A 26,479-nucleotide genomic window follows, 5' to 3' on the forward strand; every position below is an offset into this window, starting at 1 on the left:
GTTTAGGCAAACAAAAGGATGAGACATGTGAGGTAGAGCGCACGGCCTCTGATCACTTCCTGATGTCATATCTTTTTCATTGAACAACAATATATCTAGAAATTTAGCAGCTTCGGGACTGTCAGTCAATGGATGGCTTAACCTGTCTAATTCACAAACAGAACATTCCATGTGACTCACATTACAGGAATCATTATCTGACTCACATCCACAGGACATAATTGGAACTGCATTCCATGCAACTTGTTGACCGGGGGAATTTCTAGGACACACTGAATCAACAAGAGAATAAGGAGATAGCTTAACGTCCGAGTACTCACTAGAGGGTGAAGGAAGGCTGGTTTCAGCAGTAGTTGGAGAAATATCAATCGATACTGGTTGTCTGCTGTCCTTAGATAAAAAATCATGAATACTTGTCCTTCGGCTGGGACCTTCAGCTGTGGAGATAACACTGCTTGCCCGTGGTAATGTTGCATACTGGTTACTACTTTCTGAATGTCTTTGTGAGGGCATTGTCTCTGCTTGTTCTTGTTCTGGCGTAACCTTTCCCGGAGTACATGGTGAGTATTGAAGCGGAGACCCTGCTTTGTTTGTGTCTTCTGGTGTGCGAAGGCTTGGTTTTACATATTGTTCAGGCTTGGTTCGATTTCTATCACTTGATGTAAAAATACTAAATCTCGCGGGCAGTGTTGCTGGCCTTTCTTTCATCACAAATTCAGTAGACTCCGACAAGCCTTTCATAACTTCTTCTAAAAGATTTTCCTGACTTGCAGACTAAAGATTGGAAACATAACAATGAAACAGATGTTACAGGATCTTGACAACATATGTTTATTATACTTGTGTGAACATACATTAAGCTTAAGTTACCTATCTGATTTAGCAAATTATTTTTTTGGAACGGAGGTAGAGGTTTACTTTACAGTTAGCCAATGATGAACAAAAACAGAAGCATGAAAATGTAAAGAACAAGCATTTGCAATGCAATAGGTCTCGCATTAGGAACGTTTGAGCTATTGGTCTTGTAAATGACAATTTTTTTATTTATGTGTTGGTTTTTTAAAATAGCTCAATTCATAGCTTTGTCATTTACAATGCCAATAGTTATAACTTTCGCAAATGTGACACCTATAACCTTTCCCACACAAAGTGAGTAGATACCTCACTGAAGCCCGGCCACAGCCATACCTACCGTTCCGGGTTCTGCAGTTTTACGTAGCACCAGTGCGTCACTCTGGTCACTACACATCACTAGAACAGCAAACAACAGGAACAATAAGAGTAGGGTAGTATTAAAAACTCCCACTGTGTGAAGAAGATACCAAGTTCACACCGGTTGTGGATGGGAGGCAGCATTTGGGTCAAGACACTGAAGAGGTGGGGGTAGTTGGGGACTCCAGCAAAGTTTATTCCATATTGTATGCAGTGTGCACTGGAGGCGCGTATGAACGCTTGAATTAGTAGTGTGGAGACAGTCGCTGTTCAGATGGGAAAGAATGGAGTGCTCAACAAGGTATGGACGAGGAAACAATGTGAACAGTGTTTATGTATGGCCAGGAGATGGTGTCCGAGCACAGAGTTTGTGAACTGGCCTCGGCCCCAAGAATAATGAAACCCTCTTTTCAACACTAACAAGTAGTAGCTCACTGGGTTTCTCGATGCAAATGTGATATCAAGTGTGAAAAGTAGTGATTCACCCACTTACCCCTGAGACTTAAATCAACACACCCTACTTCATACTGCACAGCCACCATTTAGAGTATGTATGGATCACCACCTCTGCGGTCCTCATCCGTCTGCATTAGCACCCCAGCTCTACGATTCCTGCAGGCACTCCCTCCAGCACCTTTCCTTGGCAGGGAATCAAATACACACACAAAACTGATATCCACCTACCCGAACCTACTTGTTACCTCCAAACCTTCTGAGATCCACCAACCTGAACCCATTTTGGACCTTCAAGCCACCAAAGATCCACCACCCTCAGCCTACCAGTTACCTCTCTACAACCAATACCTACTGGTTACACTCAAACCAACAGATTGCGACTGCGCAGAACTGATTTGTTGCCCCCAAATCATATGAGATCCACCACCTTGTACTTACTTGTTACCTCCTAACCACACAAATCTATATTTTACCACATAATCACCCCGAGCCTCACCAAGATCTCGATCGCTCAGCCTGCTGGAGTCCTCACAGTGACAGCCTCCCCCCGATGCATGGGCTAGCTCGCTTCCCAACTACTCATATGGCTCTAGTCTGTATGAACAGATGATGGGCATTTATGGTAGAAAGGAAGTATGCATCAAATAAACTCAAGTATACAATAAGCCCCTTCTGTCCTCCCCACGGCAACAGACATTGGGGCGCGTCCTCACATTCCCCCCCCCCCTTCAAGCTCTGCTGACACCTTTCACTGCCCCAAACATAAGACCCTTCAACACACCAGAAGCAAAACGACCTCTCATCCCCTTCAAAACAGAGGCTCCAGCCCAGTTTCAGCCATCAGCGCATCTTGGCTCCCGGCTCCACACACACTCTTCCCCAGGTCTCGAGCTCACCTCACTGGTGCTCTCCGGACCCGAGAAGCACATCCAGTGGGGTGCCGATCCAGACTGGACCCTCCATGGACCCGGGGCCGGAGGCGGGGGCCGTCCTCACCGCTCCCTGCCCCGGACTCCTCCTCCTCCTATGCTCCCGTGAGTCCCTCTCCGATGGAACCCGGACTCCTAGGCGCCCCCTGTGCCGGTGGCTCCTGGCCGTCCACCCCAGGCGGCTCCTCGCGCAGGGAGGTCGCTCACACCCGTCAGTGGTCCAGGTTGTTGACTGAACTCTGGCTGCTCAGTCACAGTTCTGATTGGACCTGGTAAATACCCAGAATTTCGCCCACAGCCGTCGCGGTGCAGCTGAGGCTCGAGCCAGCCTGTAACTGTGCTCCGGATAGCTGCGTCCAGCTGCTCACAGCCAGAGCCTGGGACCCCAGAGCAGTGGGTTGGGGGTGGCAGCACGTGAATGTGTGGCTCTCCTGCAGCTCCGGTGGGCACACGCGCACCCTTCCTGCTCTCGCGGGCTCTGACAAGGCTCAAGCAGGCTCGCGCTGCTGCTCGAGCCGCTGGTCCCAGTCTCCGGAGAACGTCTCAGGCCAAATCAAAGGGAAGCAAGATGCAACAAGCATTGGCCGCGCGGCAGTAAAGCTGCACGGCCGTGAAAGCCCTCATTTGCGTACACTGCAATAACTCCTTCCACCAAGGAGAACGAGGCAACAATGACGAAAAGCACACGCACACAAAAAAAAGGGGCGGGAACAGGATACTGAATCTCGCCCCTCCAGGACTCCCTGACCTGCCTCATGGTTGCCAAGGCAATATTTCTAAAAATATTGTCGTGCTACCGTAAGGCAGGTCATGAAGTCCTCAAGAGGTGGGATCCAGGGCAGACAAATTTGCTAAACAGGAGCTTTTTCCAATGGCAGGCCTCCGTTTCCAGATGCCTGCCAATGGAAAAAAGGGGCGTGGCTTCAGGCCATACTGAAACCCCCTGCTCACAATATCTCTTTGCCTGCAGCAGGGCATGCCCTGCAATGCAGGCTTCGACCTTAAAAGGAATGCATAAATAGTGTCATTGTACACAACTGCTGAAAACTGATTTGCAAATATACAGGCAATTACTCGGGCTGTTAGCTGGGAAGATGCACCATATTAACAAGAACACTGGAGTTACACAAACACACATCTAGAAGTTCACAACTACAAAGGAAATTTTGCATTAACATTTCCAGATTACATAGATTGAACTGGTGCCACAGTAATAAAGCCAAAACATAAGGACGGACATTGGGAAAGAAAAATAAGTTACTTATCTTTGGTAATGGTACTGAGTAAGCAGAGTAATTTTTTTTTTAGCTTTGATACACCACAGCTGTAGTTTAAGAACCTAGAATCTAGTGCCAGGTTTCATCATTTATGTCCAGGGTGTTGACATGGTAGCAGACAATATTGACTACAAGTGGCAACATCAAGTACGAGAGTGGCACTAGAACCCCTAAGTTTGTGGAAATGTCATGTCCTACTGTTGTCACTTGAACTGTAAGGGGAGGTGGGCAGTCGATAAAGAATTTGCAGATAGAACACAATTAACTTGATAACTAATTGGTGAATATTCGCTTTGTAGATTCCTTAACTCTGAAATATTATCCAGTACTGTCAGATGTATGCAACTATCAATATTAAAACTCTATCAGCTAGATTCATCAAAGTAAAATCGGCTCGCAAAGGGCCAGATTCTGAGAATCTGGCCCTTTGCGAGCGCAATTTTTGCATTTGGGATTCATCATCCCAAATGCAAAAATCGCTATTATAGAATTTGCAAATTTGCGAGGAATTGCATTTAAGGAATCTATTTGAGATTCTTAAATGCAATTCATGAAACATTTAAAAATTGCGAATTCGCAATTTTGGGCCGCTATTTACCGCGAAGTCAAACCTCGTGGTAAATAGCGGAAACTTAGAAAAATGAACTTAAGTGCATTTTTCTAGTTGTATGTTACACACACACATGTCCTTGGGACATGTGTGTGAGTAACACCAGCATCCAATATCATTTCAGGGGTGCACCCTTGAAATCGCAAACTCAACATGCGAATCGTTAATAGCGATTCGCACATTGATATGTCTTCCCATTAATTCCGATGGGCCTTTAGGCCCATAGGAATGAATGGGGAGTTATTCCTTATTTGCGATTAGCAATTCGCTAATCGCAAATAAGGAAGCTGTAGAAATCGCAATAAATATTGCGATTTCTACATGAATCCCGTTTTGCGAGTCTTTAATAGTGATTCCTTAATAAACGCTATTAAGGACTCGCAAAACGGCACTTTGATGAATCTGGGGGTATGCTTTGTAAACCACACCCTCTTGAAGCGACCCCAGAGGCAACACAAAATTCTCTACTCACCACATCTGGCAATGTCCAACCTGTTCCACCTCCCTTCGCCCTTAGAGTATAGTGGTGAGAAGAAGGCTAACTATTCAAAAGACTGGTTTAAATGAAATTCAATCACCATTTTATGAAGGAAGAAAGCCTTCAGTGAAAAGCCAATTTTTCTTTGGAAAAGACTAAATATGGCAAACGCGCTGACCAGGCCTGTGACTGACTCACCCCCTTGATTGTAGCTAGTACTACAAAGAAAACAATTTTAAGGGTAAGGTACCTGACAGTAAAAGTTTGCAAGGGCTCAAAAGCAAAACAGCACACGGAGCACCCTTTTAACGAATGCCTTATAAAATTTGACAGATCACTGCGATACTCAAAAGTAGGCTCATCGGGTTACTTCAAAAATATGGAAATCACCGAGCGGGACATGTACTGATAACCTACAGAAAAGTAGCAGATGTATGTATGCATGTATGTATGGGTATTTGTATAATGTAAATCATGCAGTAAGCAATGGCAGGACCCTCAGGCTGGTTTACAACGAGGTACACTATTTGAGAGAGGTGACTCCTATTATCTTGAGATGTGGTAGTCTCTGAAAAGGAAGACATCAGACACTGAATTATAGATGGTTGAGGTGGGTCTAATAGTAGCAAGGGATGTTATTCCAGATCCCAGTTTGTCTTCTAGTTTTCACTTTTTTCAGCAGTCTGATGGGATTCTTGGATGCATGCCTAAGGTGTCATTTTCTTGTACAGGTACACAGGAGGTGACATTTTTGGTGACCTTGTATGTGATGCAGTTGGTTTTGAATATGAAGAGACTTGGATACGGAGTCAGTGTAGGTCCTTCAGGGTGGGTGTGATATGGTCGTACCCCTTCCTTCTTTTGATAAGATGTGCTACAGCAAGAAGGATGCCTATCAGAGAGGCCAGTGTTCTGAAGCTGGATTCTATGAGCAACAGCTTTGCGTTCTTTATGGAAAGCTGATACCATGCTCTTTTGGTTTCCTTGATATGTTTTCTTAGAATGAGAGATTGGAGCTGAAGGTAAATTCAAGACATTTTGCCCATGGTATAAGGAGGGGGCCGAAACCAACCAGGTTCGTTTTAGTCAATTTGTAGTTGCGTGTTACCTGTGGAGGAATTCTGCCTAGGTGGTGCTGAGTTTAAGGTAGGCAACAGATATCACATTTTGAATGAAACACAGGCAGGTTTACTAACGCTGAATGCAATGGATATTCTCAGGTAGAAATGGGTTTTGTTGGTGTACTGATGGATCTTGATGCTACTGTCAGTGAAAAAGGTTGCATGTAGAGAGTGAAGAATAATAGGATAGAGTAAAGTCCATCATTCATGGGGTTCCAAGCATCTTGAAGATTCTATCTTTGTGAATTGGTGGGACGTGGGAACATAGAAAGTGAACCAATGCACAACCATATTGCAGAAGTCCATGCCTGATTCCAATGTGTTGATCAGTGCTTGGTAGTGAACTGCATCAAAGGCTACAGAGAGATAAAGTAAGATGAGGAGTAATTACCTATGGTGTCAATAAACAGGAAGGCAGTATTAACTACCTGCATTGTTGGGGTATCAGTGCTAGTAGGAATGGTAACCAAGTACCAGGTTGTTCTTTCTAAACTTGTTTTGGAGGCTAGCATTGACTCCTTTCTCAAGAATGTTTTGGGTGACTGGAGAGGTTAAAGGGGGCACTAGTTGGTGGGATCCTCTGAGTTCAGAATAAGCTTTTTCAGCAAGGGACGAGAGAAGTTTAAAGATTTTCCAATTTTGATAACGGACTGGAAGCAGTGTAGTTGTTTGTCTGGTATTGCAGATTTGTGTTCTGATCTTATTTAACTTTTTAGTGGAAAAGTGATTGATAGAAATGCACTTACCATTTGGCTATAGCACTGGAGAGTTCAGAAGGGACTGACACTGTGCTTTACTGCCTTGAAGAGTGCTTATCCTCTATTCCACATATATAACAGCTCACCTAAAATAACTGCACTGGCTCCTGACGCAAAAATTGATTCTTTTCAAATACTTAATGCTAGCACACAGGGCTTTCTATGGGTTAGGCTAAAAATATATCACAGCCAGATTTACACAATGCATCATCAACAGATGCTTGAGATCCTACAACTCTAACCTCCTTCAATGTCCCAAGTTCAAGGTTAGAATGGGTGACAGGCCTTTTGCCTATTTGTTAGCAAAAGCCTGAAGTAAGCGCCTGGCCCCTCTCATTGAATCAGAGAGTCTGTTTAGGAAACAACTCGAAACATTCCTGTTCTCTAACATTTCAATGTAATACCAGCAATATGGATTGTATTTAGGTTAACATTGGGAAGTACATACTGGGTAGTTATTAGTGCTTTATAAATTCCATTAATTCATTCATTGGAGTCTTGGTTAATGGTGGTTTTGTAAAAGGTTGCTTTGGCGGAGGTGATGAGTATGAGTGCAGAGTGGATTGCTTTAAGTGAAATTGACATGTGTTTTGGTCCATCTCCAAATCTTTCCTTATGTGGAAATGATGCATTTACTCTTATGAGCTCTTGGGAATACGAAAGTGCTGAGGGTTTAGAGGATCACGTTTTCAGTGGTAGGCTGGTGTTTATGAATTGTTTTGGGGGAGATTCCACTGGAAAGTTTTGGATAGAACAATAAGTTTAACTTTATTCTTTTAAGGAGATAGCATGATGGTCCTTCTAGTCCAGGAGTAACAGGGTCTGGAAGGTGTTTGATGAGATACCGCTATGACGAAAATTGGAGACTTGTTTATGAACAGGTTTGTGAAGTTGGTGGGTAGGAGTAGGAGTATACTTACTGGAGGATTTATGATGAATTTCAGATAACTAGATTAAATGTTTTAATTGTTCTCTTCTCTAGGCTATTGGTCACTGCAAACTATATATAACACACTGAAAGGTTTCTGTCAGTAGAACGTGGTTTATCAACTTATAGGTAAATGAAATATGTATCAGGTTAATGCTGAATTAAAAAAATATGTACAATAAATATCACTTTGTGTATTATCTAAATAAACCTTGGTGTACAAAAACAACTGAATGGGTTTAGCTAGGGCCAAATGTAGGAGCTTGAGCAAACAATATGAAACTAATATCTTAATTAATTCTCCATGTGGAGCAATGATTTTCTGGTCGCTTTTGTTCAAGGAAGTATTTTACTTGTTTAAGTTAATGTTTTACTCTTTTTATTTCCCCTAAGACATAAGGATACTGGTTTGAGTGAAATGGACCAGTACCTTCATTTCTGTGCCAGTGGAAAAATCATGTAAACTAGCAAATATATTTTCCTGAAAGGAGCAACAATAGGAAAGACATACTTTAACAGGCGCCCTCACAGAGCCAAGGAAGCCTCGACTGACTGGCTCAGTTAGGTACAGGATTCCTCATTAAGGGCCAGATGTAGGTAATTTCTATTTACCTATTCCTAAATACCAAATGTTACCGATTCAGTATTTAAGAATCAGTAAATAGAATGTAGGTAAAAAAATCGGTAAATGTTACCGATTTAGTAATATTCGTTATTACCGATTCGGTATTTACCGAATCGGTAATAAGGAATATCTTTCCATTCATTCCTATGGGCCTGGAGGCCAAGGAAAATCAACAAAGAGGAAAAATATACACCACTAACTTCAAAAATAAGTAAAATATAAAATTATAATAGCTTATAAACTAATTAAGCTCTTTGTAATAGTAAAATGAAAAATGTACTAAACACTACTACTTTTATGTCTCTTAATATAACTATTACAAATCAATTAATGCAACATTGAGAAAATACCAAACTGCACACAAATGACAAAACATTCACACCTAAAAAAAGAGACTAACAAAAAGTAAGTTATTTAAAACATTTACTAAACAAAAACTCACCTTAAAGCAGAAAAAAAACCTAACCAAACTTGTTCTGCCCCCACTAACTACAAAAAACAAATGTCAAAAATAAAACTAAACATTTTTCCTCCAACAGAAAAAGACACATCTAAATTACATTACTGAAACCCCAAAAGAAAAATAGAGAATAACAAGTGAATCTACAGCAATACATCCCACACACAGATGTTTACAGGGTAAGTAAAAAAAATGTTTTAATTTTATTTTTAAAAAAAAAACCTTTATGTACCTTACAGTTTACACAGCTTTGGCCTACAACCCATGGGGCCGGCCGCAATCTTGTTTTGGCAGTTGCGTATCAACAGGTAGAAGCCTCAAAACTGGTTGTCATGTTCTGGAATTCGTAATTACGCAATAAAGTAAAAGGCACATAATTCGCAATAGTTTGCTGATCTATATAGGTTTGGTTTTCTATTTTTTAACAAAACAACAAAAAACATAAAGAAATCACATTGCGGTCATCAATGATTAATTAGTTTCACATTAGCTGAGTCGGTAAGCGTTCCCACTGTGTATACCTATACTTATCCCCACAGAGCCGGGCACAAAATGTAATATTGGGACTGATTGGGCTCTCATGTATGGGACTCCTTAGGGGTCCCGCCCTTGTAGTTCCTCTAATCCTTGTCATCTAGGTCCTAGGTTCTTCCCCGCGTCCCGTGGTCTCCCTTTCCCTTATTACACATCTAGAGTACATTAGTCTTCCTCCCCCTCCTCATCTGATGTTGTTGGGTCGTCTTCCGTCAGGGGCTCACAGATCTCCCCTCTGTACACATTCCATGGGGTCCAGATTTTATTCCATTTCCCTGGGCATGCCCGGCTAGAGTATACCGCCCTTTGTGTTACCATCACCCTGTCCATGTTCATGCACCATTGTGTTTTCGTTGGTACTTCCGCCGCCCCCCAGCACTGCGCAATGTCTCGTTTGGCTATTATCATGCCTAAAGTAACCCAGAGTTGGCCATGCCTGGACAGATTGTTGGGTCCCCATACATTCAGTAGGCATTTTCGTGGCTCGGGGACCAGGGAGGTCTCCAGGGTCTGTGATACAGTGCGCATTATTTGCCTCCAGTATTCCTGGATACGTGGGCAATCCCATAATTGTGTGGAAGAACGTACCCTCCTCCCCACAACCACGAAGGCAATAGGGGTGCTGTGCTCTGTGTATGCGATGCAGCGTCGTTCTTGTGTAATATACTCTATGTAGAACTTTAAGTTGTACGAGCCTTAATCTTGCAGAGATGCCAACTTCTTTTGGCGACGCCAGCGCTTCATTCCATTCGTCTTCATCCATAGCATTTATGTCACCCTCCCATTTATCTTTCAATTGGGTCATTGGGTCCGGCAAGTTGTTAAGCAACTTGCGGTATGTAAGTGATGTCGCTCGTTCAATCATAAAATCTGTGAGGAGGCGATCCTCAAGCGGAGAGGATTCTGGCACCCCCGCTCCAGGGGAGATGGCAGTGAGCAGTGCGTGACGTATCTGAACGTAGCGGTGACTCCCATGCCCCCAGGTCGTATAGTTCCCTCAATCGGTCAAATGGAATTACCTCTCCTTTTTCCCATAGGTCTCCCACCGTGGAGATCCCTATAGTGTCCCAATGAGAGAAGCCCTTACTGTGCCTCAGGTTTCCCAGGGCCCGAGAGTCCCACAGTGATGTAAGCTTGGTTATTTTTCCTTTCCAACCTAGCGCCGCTAGCGCTGTATGCCACAGGGCTGCGGTAAGTCTTGTGGGTCCCACCAATTTGCGTACTCTTCGCTGGTCATAAAGCGGGGCTAGCAGACTATTTGTGCCGAGTTGCGCCCTGTCTGCCGGGTCATTTTGCGGAACATGGATCCATTGATTAATGGGTTTCAGTTGTGCTGCCCAATAATACAATTTCAGATTCGGCAGCGCAATTCCCCCGTCAAACCATCCCCTGTGCATTTTGGCCTGTGCGATGCGTGCCGGGCGGTTACCCCATAAAAGACTAGACACCAACGCCGCCACCTTCCTGAAGTATCCTGGTGCCACCGGGTATGGTGTGTTCTCAAGTATGTACAAGAAACGGGGCAGGGACATAATTTTATAAAGTGCCGCTTTACCCAGCATCGTTAGAGGCAGCCCCGCCCAGAACTTAACGCCCTGCTTGAGCCGCTCCTTGGGAGGCGCCAGTTTTTTTGCATAAATTCCGTTGGGTCCATTGTAACATGGATGCCCAAATACTTAAAGGAAGAGCCAGCTGCCCTTAAGGGGCATTCTGCGATCAGTGCCGGGACCGGGCCCTTCAGAACGTACATCTCCGATTTATTCCAATTTAACGTGTATCCCGAGATTTCGCCATACTCATCACAGAGAGTCAGGAGCGCCGGCACCCCACGTTCTGGGTCCGTTAGGTACACCAGCATATCGTCCGCGTATAGGGAGAGCCGGTCCTCCCAGCCCTCCGCCCAGTGTATTCCTTTCAGTAGTGGCGTCGTTCGTATCAAAGTTGCCAATGGTTCTAGAGCGATTGCAAAGAGTAAAGGTGAGAGGGGGTATCCCTGGCGGGTGCCTCTCCCCAAAGGGAATGTTCGGGAAATGTGACCATTTGCCACCGCATGTGCAACCGGTTTAGTGTACAGCAGCCTGACCCATGCTATAAACTTGGAGCTGAAACCCAGACATGCGAGGACCTCAAACAGATAGTTCCATTCCACTAGGTCGAAAGCCATCTTTGCATCCAGGGCCAATATGACCGCTTGTTCAGGGATCGATTCCGCCCTTGCCAATACCCTGTGCACTTGGCGTAGATTCAGCGCCCTGTTTCTGTGAGGCATTAATCCGGATTGATCTGGATGTATGAGGTCGGGTAGATGTGACATAAGTCGAGTAGCGATGAGTTTGGCCAGGATTTTAACTTCTGCATTAAGCAAGGAGATAGGGCGGTATGAGGAGCAATCCTCTGGCGGTTTCCCAGGTTTGGGGATTGCTACTATGGTAGCTATTCTTTGATCCAGTGGAAGTTCGCCCTTCTCCAAACATTCCTCGTACATAGCTAGTAGGTATTTACTCAATCTCTCCGGCGTGGTCTGGTACCACTCTATTGGGATGCCATTTGGTCCGAGCGCCTTGCCGGGCTTCAGTGCTCGTATAGCCATATGTATCTCTTCCATAGTTATATCTGCATCTAACTCAGCTGACGCCTCTGGCTGTAGCGTCGGGGTCCCGATCGGCTCTAGAGCCGCCCTAGCCATTTCAGCTGTTACTTCCCGTTCTGGGGTGTAAACCTCTTCGAAGTGTACTGCGAGTGCCTCCACTATTTGTTCAGGGCTTGTGTGAACCACTCCTAGTCTGTCCCTCATTCGCTGGATACCTCTGGAGCTCCCCCCCCTCTTATCCAGCCAGGCCAACATCTTACCCGCCTTATCCCCTACATCATAAATCCTGTTCTGTGTATCAGCTATTTGCCCCTTCACTTGATGCCGAACATGGTCCGTGTACAGTTGTTGTTGGAGGTGCAGTGCGTGGGACGTGTCTGGCGTGGGGTGTGTCTCGTGTGCTGTTGACGTATCTCGCAGAGCCAATTCTAGCCTAGCCAGCTCGGTGCTTTCTCCCTTTTGTAGCCCGTGATCGAATTTATGGCTTGCCCCTTAATACCGCCTTATATGCCTCCCATAGAATCTCTGAGGAATGCACTGAGGCAACATTTTCCGTGAAGTACTGTGTTGTCGCCATTTTGAGAGCCTTCCTGACCTTAGGGACCTTAAAATATGCTGCTTGTATGGGGTAGATTCGTTCAGAGACTTCTCTTGGGTGGAGACTGTTAGGGTGATTGGAGAGTGGTCTGATATACCTCTAGGGTGGATGTCTATGGTGTCTACGTGTTGTATACCATCGCCCAGTGCTAGGAAGTAGTCGATTCTCGATAGACTGTTGTGGGTAGTGGAGTGGAAGGTGTATTGCCTCTCCTGGGGGTGAGCATGTCGCCATATATCAATAAGACCCATAGCTGTCAAGAATCGTTGGAGGCGGGAAGGTCCCGCAGTCGGGGGTCGTCGCCGGGAATTTATCGAGCTGTGTGTCTATTGTGGCATTAAAGTCTCCGCCAAGAATAACATCTCCCTCAGGAAGGGTCAGTAGAAGTCACCTAATGCCGGAAGCTTCACTGAGTGAAGCGCCGGGGGGATGTACACCGAGACCACGTTGATGAGGCGCCCCTCCCATTGTCCCTGCAGGGCCGCGAAGCATCCCTGTCCATCAGTCTTGGTGCCTAGTGGAATGAATTCTGAGGACTTCTTAATTAAAATGCCAGTAGTCCGAGAGCCTGAAGTAAACTCTGAATGCACTATCATTCTGTATCCTTTCCTGTCCAGGGCCTTGGTCGCCCCACCCCCGTTAAGTGTGTCTCTTGTAGGAGTGCGAGGACAGGCTTCTGCCTCTTCAGTGCGGTTAATACCAGGCCACGTTTCACCTTATCTCCCAGACCTCTCACATTCCATGTCAGTCGTCGCAGGGGGGAGCCTTGTGATTGTGACTCGACCCCCTCCGCACTACGTATCAGACCGTCCGCCATAGCTAGTCATGTAGTCGTGTGTGTGCCTATCACGGCTTATGACCTGGACTCTTTGCTTCTTCCTGTCAGCTAAGCAACGCAGATGTAAAACATCATATCTCGACCTTACTTGTGAATTTCTAACAATTACTAAACAACCCTCCCTCTCCCCCCCTCCCCCCCTCCCTGCCTCCCTGCTAAATGGACCTTCAACTGCCCGCCACCCCAACTGAGCAGAGCGCTTAACCCATCCTAAAACCAGAGTACTTGCGCGTTGGGGGAGAGCGTCTCCCCAGGTAGGCGGCATCCCTGCACTCTTCAGGGTCACCCAGGCAGCGTCCAATCGCGACCCTTAAGCAATAAGTTCAAATAAAAGAAGTCAGCTGCCATTGTTGCACTAGATGTTCTGAGTTATTCTTCTCCTTCGGCCTCGGTTAGTTCTTGTGTCGGTGACTTGCCCGCGCCTCCTCTGCCTGACGTTTGTTACCCAGTTCGACTATCGTCGCGGTGTCCGTGGTTCGTTCTGTTCATTCTGCGTGGAGGCCCCGCGGTGCGCCATCCCTCGAGCCAGTCCCCGGCAGCCTCCGAGGAATCAAAGAACCAGACCTTTTTGTCAGCAACCACCCGAAGCCGGGCCGGGAACAACATTGAGTAGGGCAGCTCCTGTTCTCGCAACGTCCTTTTCACTTCCAGGAATGTCCTCCTTCTCCGCGAGACCTCTGCCGTGTAGTCCGGGAAAAAGGATATTTTGGAGTTTTGGATTTGGATGGCCGGCGCCACTCTGGCCGCTTGCAAGATGGTGTCTCGATCGCGAAAGTTAAAGAGACTCGCTAATATTGGCCTCGGCGGGGCCCCTGGTTTCGGTTTCCCTCCTGGTACTCTGTGGGCCCTTTCCACAGAGAAAAAGTGCGAGAGGCCCTTTGGATTAAGCTGGTTTTTAATCAAGTCTTCCACATAGAGGTCCATAGCACCCGTAGCTTCCGATTCTGGAACTCATGGTATACGGACGTTGTTCCTCCGGGAGCGTCCTTCCTGGTCGTCCAGCTTCTCTCTGAGCAATTTGTTATCAGCTTGCATTTTTTCCATTTCCACTTGTAGCTCTGACACATCCTCCACTAATGATTTGGTCACAACTTCCACTTGTTTCACCCTTTCATTCATTTTTTGGAGATCTGCGCGTATAAGGGTAACCTCTGTCGCTGTTGCCCCCACCGTCGCTTGCACCTGGGCCAGGGCGTGCAGCACGTCGGCCAGCGTGGCCTTCTTCGTTCCTTCGCCCTCCACCGCTTTCCCCAGTGACTTGCGTTGTTCCGTCAGGGGGGATTCTGCTTTTCGTAGGCGAATTTGTCAAGCTTGGCTTGTGTGGAATTATGCTTAGACCCTCTGCCTGCCATGATTACAAACCAGGAGTCCGCTCACCGCTGAGTGGTGTCGTACGTTATGGAGTGGGGTTATACATACACTTCACTCATCTGAGTCCTGTTTTATCATGTGATCTTCGCACGCCTACTCCTTCCGTTGCCGGAGTTTACAGGCCAGCCGCGTTGCGCTGATCCTTATATCCACCGTAGGCACTATCAGACCCAGCCAGCGGAATGGTATTCTACCGAGTATTGTCCCGAGTATATTGATCGGGGGGTCGCCCGAGCTCAGATTGTACCTCGGTTATTAGATTGTTCTCGTTGTCCAAGTATATTGACTGGGCGTTCAGTTCTGGTGCTCACCAGGGATATCGCACCGCCTCCTCCACCGCCGTGCTGATGTTGTTCTCTCTTTTATGCTTGCTGAGCCTTTAGTGCGGGTGTGCCGTGTCCGTTTCTCGAAAGATTTCGTGCCCGGGATGGTGTAGCCTTATAAAATGGCAGCGTCTTCATACGTTTTCCGGCGTCCTTTTCTTTCCTTTGTCGCCGCTTTCCGCAGTGTTGCGCCGTTGCGTGATGTCACTCACTGTTCGTGGATGGTCTGCGGGGGTCGCCAGGCTTCCCGCTGCCGTTTTGCTCGTTTTGTCCTTCGCCTCAAGCACTTCCGGTAGGCAATCTCCGCTGAGGGCTCACTTCCGCCCGGGCACCGCTCCTACCTCAGCCCGCTGCTCGCCGTCCGTCACTAGGCCCCGTCAGGAGTGTCGTCTCTCCACCATTTCCCGGTGCGTCGCTGCTTCGAAACTTCTCCTCCGGTTGCCGCTCGGTCACTGGACCCGGGGCATCCCTTTTGAGTACGTTTCTGAACGGATTGGCATGCGGATTGATGCGGGATGCCGCCTTACGCCGGGAGCCTCTCTAGTTTGCTGCCGCCATTGTCGGCTGCTAGCCACCCCCCCCCCCCCCCCCCCGTAAGTAACATTTTCCATTCAAGGAATGTATGGCTGTAGATACACATGCTTTGCATAGACTGTAAAGCAGTCCCTCTCCAAAAGCAGTGGGTAACCTGTGGGTGTTGCAGTTGTTTAAAGAGAGTACGTAGCACTGCCTGTCCCAACATTGGCTTATTGGCGAGCTAATACATCCACACAATAATGTTTGGTGAAAGTGTGTGGTGTAGACCATGTAGCTGCCCTACAGATGTCAGCTATAGAGATATTGACCAGGAAAGCCATGCATTTAATTATCCATCTAGAAATGCCTGACTTGGATATGAGCTTTCCTTTGTGAGAGGGTGAAAATGCTGCAAACAGTTTGTCAGTTTTACGAAATTCTTTAATTCTGTCAATATAGTACATTAGAGCTGTTTTGGCATCTAATGTATAAAGCGCCCTCTCTGCAACTGAATCATACTGTTGAAAGAAAACAGGTACCTCAAATTACTGATTGAGGTGGAAAGATGAAATTGCATTTGGAAGAAATGTTGGGCTGGTTCTGAGAAGCACTCTATCTCTGAGTATTTGAAAGAATGGTATTTCCAATGTTAAAGCCTGGAGCTCACTGGCTCATCTAAGAGAGGTAATGGCTATCAAAAAAACGACTTTCCAAGATAAAAAGTGTAGTGGACATTTATGTAATGGTTAAAATCATAGATCCATAAGTTTGGTAAGTACAATATTCAGATTCCACTCATGTGCAGGTGGAACTCTAGGTGGAATTACTCTTTTAAGGCCTTCCATGAATGCCTAATTAACTGGTACTTTGAACAAAGATAGATGTCTGTTTTGCAAATGGGCCACCACTGCTGCTAAATGTAAATGTAAGGATATGTAGCCAAGGCCTGCTGTTTGTAAATGAAGAAGATAGCAAACAATGTTTTGTAAAGATGCATGAAATGGATTGATTTGTTTACTGCGACAATAGAAGACAAATTGTTTCCACTTCGCTGCATAACAAGCTTCTTTAAGAATAGTCATACATTCAGGTGGGAGATTATGATAACCAAATTCTATGATCTCAAGAGCCAAATAGCAAGTTTGAGCTCCTTTGGATTTGGGTGTTTGATTTCTCCATGGTTCTGAGTGGGAAGGTCCGGGTTGAAAGGAAGTGTCTCGTGGGGAACTACTGAGTTTGAGTAGTGTACCATGGTTGACAAGCCCAAAGGGGAGCTACTAGAATGAGAGTGAGAGACGATTGCCTGATCCTCTGAACAACAAATGGAAGAAGTGGGAGAGGTGGAAAAGCGTAGGCAAATATCCCTGACCAGTTCTTCCATAGAGCATTGCCCTTGGATAGGGGGTGTGGGAGCTTAGAGGCAAAGTATGGGCATTTTGCATTGTTTACAGTTGCAAAAGGTCTATTTGTAGAACTTGGGGGTGGAGTTCCCTCTCGTGGACTTGTTGCCGCATCCTGCTGAAGAAGTCAGCATACTGGTTGTCCATCCCTGGGAGCTGTTCGTCTAGCAGATGGATGTTGTGACATAGTGTCCAAAGCTAAATTGTCTGAGATAGGCGTGATAACTTAGGAGAGAATTTCCCCCTTGTTTTTTTAAATAGTACATAGTTGTCATCTTGTCCGTCCGGATCGAGACAACGTTGCCTTCCAGAAGAGTTAGAAACACTTTCAATGCTAGGTGATCAGCTTTAAAATCAAGGGAGTTGATGTGGAGACTCTGGTGTTTGTCATACCAGAGATCCTGTACTGTGAGATTCTGTAGCTGAGTGCCCCATCCTGTAAGAGATGCATTTGCTGTGAGAATGATTTGGGGAACAGGGTCGAGAAATGGCCGTTCTTTTTGACATTTATTGTTTGTCCCACTGCTGCAGACAGGGATGAGATCAGCTGTCTACCAACACTAGGTCTTGTAAATGGCCCTGTGACTAAGATCATTGGTGTGACAGACATTTTTGCAGCAGGCACATATGTAGTCGAGCATGTGGTACTATTGCGATGAACAGATGCCATCATGCCTAAGAGATGCATACCTGTATTGATTGAGCTGAAACTGTTGTGACAGTATTTGAATATTTTGAATTCTGTTTGGATTTAGGTATGCCAAACCCAAGTGTGCATTGAGTATAGATAGCTCCCAAATACGGTTGAATTTGTAATGATTGAAGGTGTGATTTTTGTATTTTGATGGTAAAGTCCAGCTGACTGAGAAGATGGATAGTAATCTGAGTATTTTGTTGACAGAAGGGAAGTGTATTTGCTTTGATAAGCCAGTCATCCAGATATTGGAAGACATTAATGTTTTATCTGCATAGATGAGCTGCTACTACTGCTAGACAGTTGGTAAACACCTGTGGTGCTGTATTGACTCCGAATGGAAGTACTATGGATTGATAATGCTTTCCAGCTACAACAAATCTGAGGTATTTGCGATGAGCTGGATGTATTGGAATGTGGAAATAGGCATCCTTTAAGTCTAGTGCTGACATAAAGTTGCCTTGTTGAAGCAGTGGGATCACGTCCTGAAGAGTGACCATATGAAAGTGATCTGAGAGAATGTAATGAATTAATGGCCAGAGATATAAAATGGGTTTTAGTGATTTGTTAATTTTGGGGGATTAGAAAGTATCCTATTAGGAGTACACTCCTAATCCTTGCTGTTGAAGAGGGACAGGCCCTATGGCTCATTTTAGTAATACAGCCTGCACTTCCTGTTAGAGCAGAGTTTGATGTTCTATGGAGAGATTGTATCTGTGAGGTGGAATTTTTAGAGCAGTGTTTATGAGCTCCAGACAATAACCATGTTGGATAAAGTCCAACACCTACTGATTTGATGTAATATTTTGCCAAGTGTGGAAAAAATATTGTAGCCTGCCTCCGGCTGTTCGGGAAGAATGAGATGCGAGCCAGTTTTGGAGAGAGGGTGCAGATTGTGCTGAGGCAACTCTACCATGACCTTTGTAATTGTTCCCTCTATATGTGCCTCTATAGTATCCTCATGAGAGGAAGGTTTGATATTGCTGCCTGTATGAGGAGGTAGAAGCATCAGACGGTGTCGTTTCTGAACCATGTTTGAAGGAGGGAGGGTGCAAGGAACCAAGCAAAGCAGGGGTTTGTAGAGCCTCCATAGGTTTAGCTACTTCATTGTCTTTTTTCATCTTCTCTAATGCTTGGTCTACTTGGGGTCCAAGAGAGGTTCCATATCAAAAGGTACATTGAGTATTATTTGCTGTACCTCTGGCTTAAAACCAGATTCATGTAGCCAAGCATGTCTCCACAACAATACACTGGTACTGAAGCCCCTGGTTGCTGTCTCTGCTGAATCTAGAGCACACCTGATATCGTGCAATCTGCCAGTAATTGGAAGAATGTGTTGCTACCCGCTTCCCCGAAGCATCAATGAGTTTAGACACTTTGTCAGGTGGAGGGGCATCTGCTAATGTTTGTGAATTAGCTCTTCTATGGGCATTAGATATCACTAATGAGTATGGCGGAACCTGACCTCAAATGTAAATAGGGTCTGATGGAGCCGGTTTACATTTTTTGTCCACTCTGGGAGTTATGATACATGCTCTTACTGGGTCTTTAAAGATGTCATTAGAGTGACGCAGCATGCTTTTCAAAATAGAAGGTAATGGCATGATCTAAGTGTACTAGCTAAAGTTTAAAAACGGAAATCATCCTCTACAGGGTCTTTGTGTAATTGAACCTGGTGGTAGTTTGCTGCTCTAGCAATTAGGTCCTGATATGAGGAAACATTATCAGGGGTTGAAGGTTTGGCTGGGTAGAGATCTGGGTCAGTGTCATAATGATCTCAAAGATCTGTTGTGTGTGAATGAGTCATCTCTTCCCCCATAACCATCAGTGGAAGACTGAGGAGACCCTTGTGGTGTAATGTTCCCTGGAGAGTGAGGTGGTGGAGAAGAGAGTGATGGAGGTGGCTGAGGTGGTGGAAAAGAGGACGCAGAGGACTGGTTGCATAGTCCGTTCTTCTTTTTATTTGGCACTGGGACATCTACGGCCTCTTCAAAAGAAAGTTGACATTAAGATGGTTTGTGCACAGATTAAACTAAAATTCACTCAGTTTGAGGCTGTATATGCAGTTTTTTCTGTTTTGGATCGAGCCGGCAACCTTGATGCTATTGCCGAAGGTTTCGGTGCCATAACAGATTTCTTTTTGGAAACCGAATTGGCAGGAGCTGAAGTGGTTGGAGCCGAAGCAATGGCACGTGGGATACTCAGAATTAACGAGGGAGCTGATCAGCTAGGTGTCGAGTCTTGTTGACTCAGTGCTCATTGGGGCTGTTTCAGCTTAGATTTCGGTGGCAAACCATAGGGCGGGGCATCCGAAGCAGACACTTTGTGCTTACCATGGCCTGATGGCAGTGGTGGCCAGGGAGCCGTATAGTCGGTGCAGACAGATTGTTTTTTGGTTGATGAATCAGGGGCATGTGTACTTACAGTATGCTGTCCAGAAGGAAAATCTTGGATCTCTAGTTCGGCTTCAAGGTCAGAGTCGACGCCGGATCCGAATCCTGTGTCATGAATGGAGAAGGCTTCTTCCTCCTCTACCGAATCCTCCGGAGGCTCTTCCTGTTCTCGTTCGACATCTTGTTGCTCGAAGATGTCCAAAGTTTCCTCTATCTTTCTGTGTTGCATTTCTTGATGACACGCCTGATGGGCCAGCAAAGCCTTTTTCTATCGGAAGGCACGACAAGCTTCACAGTCTGCCTCCTGATGGTCTGGAGACAAACATAAGTTGCAAACCTGATGGAGTTCGGTTCTTGAGTTCTGTGCATGGCTCATGAACAGAAGTGAAATTGAGTCAGTTCCATTAGCAGCCCATTCTTGGTGGAAGCAGGGTAGTATAGATAACATGACCGAAAACAATACAGACAAAGGTGGAACTGGATAGCGAACCAAATTAAGCCCGAGACGGTCTTGAACGGAGAGCCACACAACATGTATGAACCCGATGGCGGAAATAAAACAATCCAACAATGGAGTTGATGCCTATGCGCATTATCACTAAGAGAAGGAGTCGCTTGTCTCGTGGTTCAAAGGACTTCTTTGAAGAAAAACAATTTGTACACCTCTGGACCCAACACTAGATGGCCGAAGTATGCAAAGCATGTGTATCTACAGCCACACATGCCTGAAACATATACATAGGGGAACATTCACCAAAAATTCATGCAGAGCAGAAAGTCACCTTGCTGTACTGCGTGACAGAGAAAGGGCAGGAAAGCACCATATTTAAAATAATGAGACGCATTCCTGTCTTTTTCCAACACTGGCACACAATGTGCTGCCTAGTGCCAATGAAAGAAACAATTACAGCAGTAAACCCATTAACCCAGGTGAGACCGGGTGAAGTTTCTAACAAAACAAAAATGTCTCAGCTGGAAGTCATTTGATCAGGGCAATTAGAATAATAGTATACATCACAAAAGGTGGGAGAATTACTTTCCCCAAACCCCTGAACGCTTTACTGGGTAGGATGAATGTGCTAGAGTACAACCATCTTGAATTTATATAGTTTCAGGTATTTGTTCAGAAACCCGACATCTAGAATTATAGTGCCACTCCCCTTCTTGTGGGAGAGGACATGCTTCAAATACAGGAAATCTTTCTATCACTCATTTCTGGAGAAGTGAGTGAATACTTATTTTTTACCAAAGTGTTTGCCTGGATAGAATAGAGATGGCAAAGGCTGGATGATTTATACAGAAATGTTAGGAAGTTTTTTCAATCCTGCTAAAACGCAACCACTTGTACTATTGACTGGAAAGTAGTCGCTCTTTGGTACCAAAGATGTATGGAAGTTTTAGTGCTGGAGGAGAAGAGGAGCAGGACGAGAATAAAATGTATTTCGGCCTCCTGTTAACTGCACGTTAGCATTAGCAGGGCAAACCTTTGGGTTGAGGCAGAGTTTGCATTTGCTGCCGCTGCTGGTTAAGTTATTGACTGTAGCCTATTAACATTCTGTGTTGCTGAGGGGGTTATTTGGAAATGCCAGCTCCACAGTGGATAATGGGCAGAAGTCAGCTATGCAAATACACTTGGAAAAACTATTATTAATATTTGTAAAGCTACAACGTTTTCCCAGAGTTTTCCCAGAATTCCTAATAGCCACTGCCTTGTTAACACACATATACTCTCACTTTTAATTACTTAAAGTTACAGTAGACAGTTTGCCAGTAGCACGTAGATTTTGAAGATGACAAATTAGCTATTCTTGATTCTTCTGCTGTGGATTAGCGAATTTAGACTGCAAATCAAATGCTGGCATTTAGGTGTGCCTACGTTTCTTTGAATTGGCCCTTCGTGTTTGCAAAAGGTCCTGTTTGAAATAAGGGCTTGACAAATTGCAAAAATAGGTTGATAACCACAAACGCAGCACTAGACCTGCATGCACAAGTGACACATCATGTTACAAGTGGAGAACATTGAAAAACAAGAACTAGGCAAAAGAGAAGTAGGTGATGTGAAAAAAGAAAACCATGATCATTAATGAGAACAAGACTAAAGGTGGTTATCAAAAGAACCAAGGACATATGAATGCCTTAGATGATAGTTAAAATGGCAAGTAGTAGCAAAGAAGACTTTACTCATTGTCCCGTCTCTACTTCTCCATTTTGCATACAGACCTACTCCCTTGGCTGGGAGCGTGGCCTGGGTAGGATGAAGGACAACGACTGCGGTGCAGCGTGCTGTTACCCCCGGAGGTTACCAAAAGGGCAGGCTTCTGTTTAATCCAACAAAAAAGTCTTCATAGAGCATATTATACAAGGAGTAGATTGTTTTGCATGGGACGAATCGACTAGGATCTCTGATTAAGGGGATGTGGGTAAAGGGGCACCCTTATCCACACATTGTGGGGAACCCCAAAATACAGTTCTGGGGTAAAATAGGCTACAGGATATCAGCAGTCTTGGCGGTCACACTAGAACTTACCCCGCAGTTGATCACCCTGGGCATATGGAGGAAACAGACACTGGACCGCTATACACATCTGTTCTGCAACGTCACCCTTATGGTGGGGAGAAGAAACGTATTCACAAATTTGGGGCAGGACAGAATCCCATTGGTACATGCATGGGAAACAAATGTAGACTGGTGCATGAGGGCTGAGAAACTAGTATACCAGGCAAGGGGATGTCTTCGAAAATCCAAAACAAACATTGGCAAAGCCAATATGTCATGTCTATGCAAGAGCTATTGGCTTTGGCAATGTGTTTTAGCCATGTTGTACATAAGTGTGGCTGCTGTTTAGCATGGCTGAATGTTAGTGACATTGTGTGGGGTGGAGTTGATTGGAGTGGGGTAGTGTGGAATGGAGTAGATTGGAGAAGTGTGGAGTGGGGTAGACTGGGGTAGTGTGGAGAGGGGTGGATTAGTTTAGAGTAGTGTGATGTTGGGTCGTTTGGGGTAGCATGAAGTGGGGGAGATTGGTTTGCAGTAAAGAGGGGTAGATGGGGTAGTGTGAAGTGGGGGAGATTTGTTTAGGAAAGAGTGGGATAGATTGTAGTGGGGTATATTGGGTTACAGTGAGGTAGACGGGCGTGGGGTAGATTGGGGTGGTGTAGAGTGGGGTAGATTGCGGAGAAGAATGGGGTACATTGTAGTGGGTTGGGGAAGATTGTAGTGAAGTGGGGTTGACTGAAGTGGAATGGGGTGGGGTGGGGTAGATTGGAGCGGCGAAGATTTGGGTGGACAGGGGTAGATAGGAGCAGATTTGGTTATATTGAGTTATACTGGGGTATAGTGGAATAGGGAAGATTGGAAAAGAGTGGAGTGGGATGGATTGGGGTGGAGTGAAGCAGAATAGAGTGGACTGGGGTAGTTGGAGTGGGGTAAATTGGGCATATGAGAGTTAGGTAGATTAGAATGGAGTGGGATAGGTAGAATGGAACCAGCAAGATTAAACTTATCCAGGACTCTTTTCCACCGGTGGCGCCCGCGGGGCTGACCAACCCCGAGGATGACCTGCACCCTCTGGCCCCGCTTGGTCCGACGTTGGCTGTTTTTCCACCTATCTCAGCCCCTGCTTCCTTAGCGCTTATGGGCAATCTCAAATCTGGGTCGCCTTTGGACCCTTGCCCGGCCAAATTCTTGGCAAAAATTGCGGAAGTGATAAATCCGCTGGCGAATCCACTCCTGAATCTCTCGTTGAGCCAGGGAGTGGTTCTGCAGGCCTGGAAGCAGGCAATGGTCATCCCTTTGCTGAAGAAGCCTGGTCTCGACCCTAAGGCCCCGGTCAATTACAGGCCTATCTCTCTGTTGCCTGCTCTTACGAAAAGTTTGGAGAAGCATGTTCAGACGGTGCTCTCCAATTTTCTGGAAACACACGAGATTCTGCATGCCACCCAGTCCGGCTTCCGCCCAAATCTCAGCACAGAGACCGCGCTCCTAGAGGTCTCAGAAACCATTAAAGGGGTTCTGGACACGGGGGGCAAAGCCATGCTGGTGATGTTGGATTTGTTGGCGGCGTTCGACACCGTCCCCCATGACGGCCTTCTCGCAAGACTCTATGAGATTGGCCTACGGGGGACGGTGCTCAGCTGGTTTTCTTCCTTTCTAGCTGGCCGCCGGCAAACGGTCTGGGCCTCCCCAGATTCCGCCGTGATGCCGCCTTTGGGAGTCGGGGTTCCACAGGGCTCTATACTGAGCCCGACCCTTTTTAACATCTTCATGACCCCTTTGGCGGCGCTGGCGGAGTCGTTCGGGGCCCAGATCGTATCCTACGCCGACGACACCCAGCTCCTCTTCTCTTGTAAGAGAGGAGACTTTGATGGAGAGAGTATCCGGGATTGCCTTGGGGCTGTTTTTAAATGGTTCCAGCTGAACAGCCTCAAGTGCAATTCCGATAAGTCCGAGGTACTCTTCTTCGGGTGCGCTACGGAGCCAGACTGGCAAGCTTGGTGGCCCATTAACATGTTCCCTCCGTCTTGCTCATCCCAAACTGCTAAGAACTTGGGGGTCAAGATGGACAAGGGTCTGACGCTGAGATCACAGATCCTTGGTGTGACGGGCACATGTTTTGGCCTCCTTAAGATGCTGCGGAGGTTTTTACCTCTTCTGTCTGAGGAACATAGGAAGCTGACTGTGCAGGCTCTGATCGGCTCTAGGTTAGATTACTCCAACGTTCTTTACCTGGGCCTGCCAGAGTACCTGCTGCAGCAGCTCCAAGTTGTGCAGAACGCTGCCGCGAGGGCCATTTTTGGCCTGAACAGGCGAGCCAGTGCTGCTGGCCTGTTGCAGACCTTACACTGGCTGCCCATCCGCAAACGGATTGTTTTTAAGGCGTTAACTTTGGCCTATAAAGCTCTTCATGCGGTGGGAGCGAAGTACCTCCAAAAGAGACTTGCCTTTTATCATCCGGCTCGTTCTCTCAGGTCAGAATCTCTGTTCCTCGCGGCTGAGCCGCGAGTGAAGAGAGCTAACATTGGAGGCCGCTCCTTCGGACTGCTGGCGCCACAGTTGTGGAACACCTTGCCGCTAACACTCCGGGGAGCCACCAGCCTACTTGCATTTAGGAAAGGCCTCAAAACCTGGCTGTTTACTTAGTTGGCTGTTCTGCTGTTCTCTCTGTTTTTTTTCTGCATTCCTCCCTGTTTTTATTACTGTGTTGTGTTATTTTGCTGTAGGTCTCCTTATTCAAAAGCGCCGGGACACTCTTTTTGAGTAGCCGTGCGCTATACAAAAATAAATATAACATAACATAACATAACATAACATAACATAACATTGATTAGAGTGGAATGGGTTGAGTTAGACTGGACTAGAGTTGGGTATATATTCGGATGGATGGGAGTAAATAGGAGCAGATGTGGGAGGATTGTGGTAGATAGGAGTTCTGTAGATCGGGGTAGATTGGGGTAGAGTGGAGTGAGGTATATTTGGGTAGACCTGAGAAGAGTGGAGTGGACTGGGGTGAACGTTGCGTGGGGTCGTGTGGAGTGGGGCCAAGTTGAATGGGGTAGATCGGGTGGATTAGAGTAAAATAGATTGGAATGGAGTGGGGTAGATTGGGGTAGAATTGAGTGGGTTAGAATGGAGTGGGGTCATTTAAAGTGGGATAGAGTGGAGTAGGGTAGGTTGGAGTGGGGTAAAGTTGAGTGGGGTAGATTAAAGTAAAGTAGATTGTAGTGTAGTACATTGAGCTAAACTGGAGTGGGATAGATTGGGGTGGAGTGGGTTAGATTGGAGTGGAGTGTGATATATTGGAATGGGATATATTGGAGTAAAGTGGAATGGGGTATATTGGGTTAGAGTGGGGTGGGCTAGAATGGAGTGGAGTAAAGTGGGGTAGATTTGGTGGATTGGAGTAGGTTAGAGTGGAGTGGGGTAGATTGGGGCACTGGAGCAGGGTAGAGTGGAGTGTGGGAGATTGGGGTAGAATGGAGTAGGATAGGCTGGAGTGGGGTAGATTTGAGTAGAGAGAGATAGAATGGAGTGGAGTAGAGTGAGGGCGGAGTCGGGTACACTGTAGTAGAATAGATTGAGTGGATTAGAGTAAGTATGGTAGATTGGATTGGAGTGGGGTAGATTGTAGTAAAGTGGAGAGGGGTAGAGTACAGTGAAATGGGGTAGATTGGATTTGAGTAGATTGGAGTGGAAAAGGATAGAATGTAGTGGAAGGGAGTGGAGTGGTGAGCCATGTCGTAGAGTGTCTTACCGTGGAGTGGCATGGCATGGATTGTCGTAATATAGAGTAGAAGGGCATAGAGTGTAGCAGAGTATTGTAGATTGAAGTCATGTAGAGGGTTGTAGAGAGGAGTAGTATAAAGTGGAG

The 26,479-nt window shown here is 46.0% G+C and overlaps 1 protein-coding gene across 2 annotated transcripts in view; it reads right to left on the minus strand.

Annotated features, from left to right (window-relative positions):
• CCDC88A (coiled-coil and HOOK domain protein 88A) overlaps positions 1-26,479 on the minus strand; it is an 865,879-nt gene that overhangs the window by 11,844 nt on the left and 827,556 nt on the right. For both annotated transcript variants that reach the window (XM_086927667.1, XM_086927666.1), the window contains exon 31: positions 321-774. In XM_086927667.1, the coding sequence (XP_086783793.1) occupies positions 321-774 (454 nt within the window). The remainder of the gene's footprint in view (positions 1-320; positions 775-26,479) is intronic.

Source organism: Lissotriton vulgaris, chromosome 6, assembly GCF_964263255.1.
Source record: "Lissotriton vulgaris chromosome 6, aLisVul1.2, whole genome shotgun sequence".
In the NCBI taxonomy this organism is placed as follows: Eukaryota; Metazoa; Chordata; class Amphibia; order Caudata; family Salamandridae; genus Lissotriton; species Lissotriton vulgaris.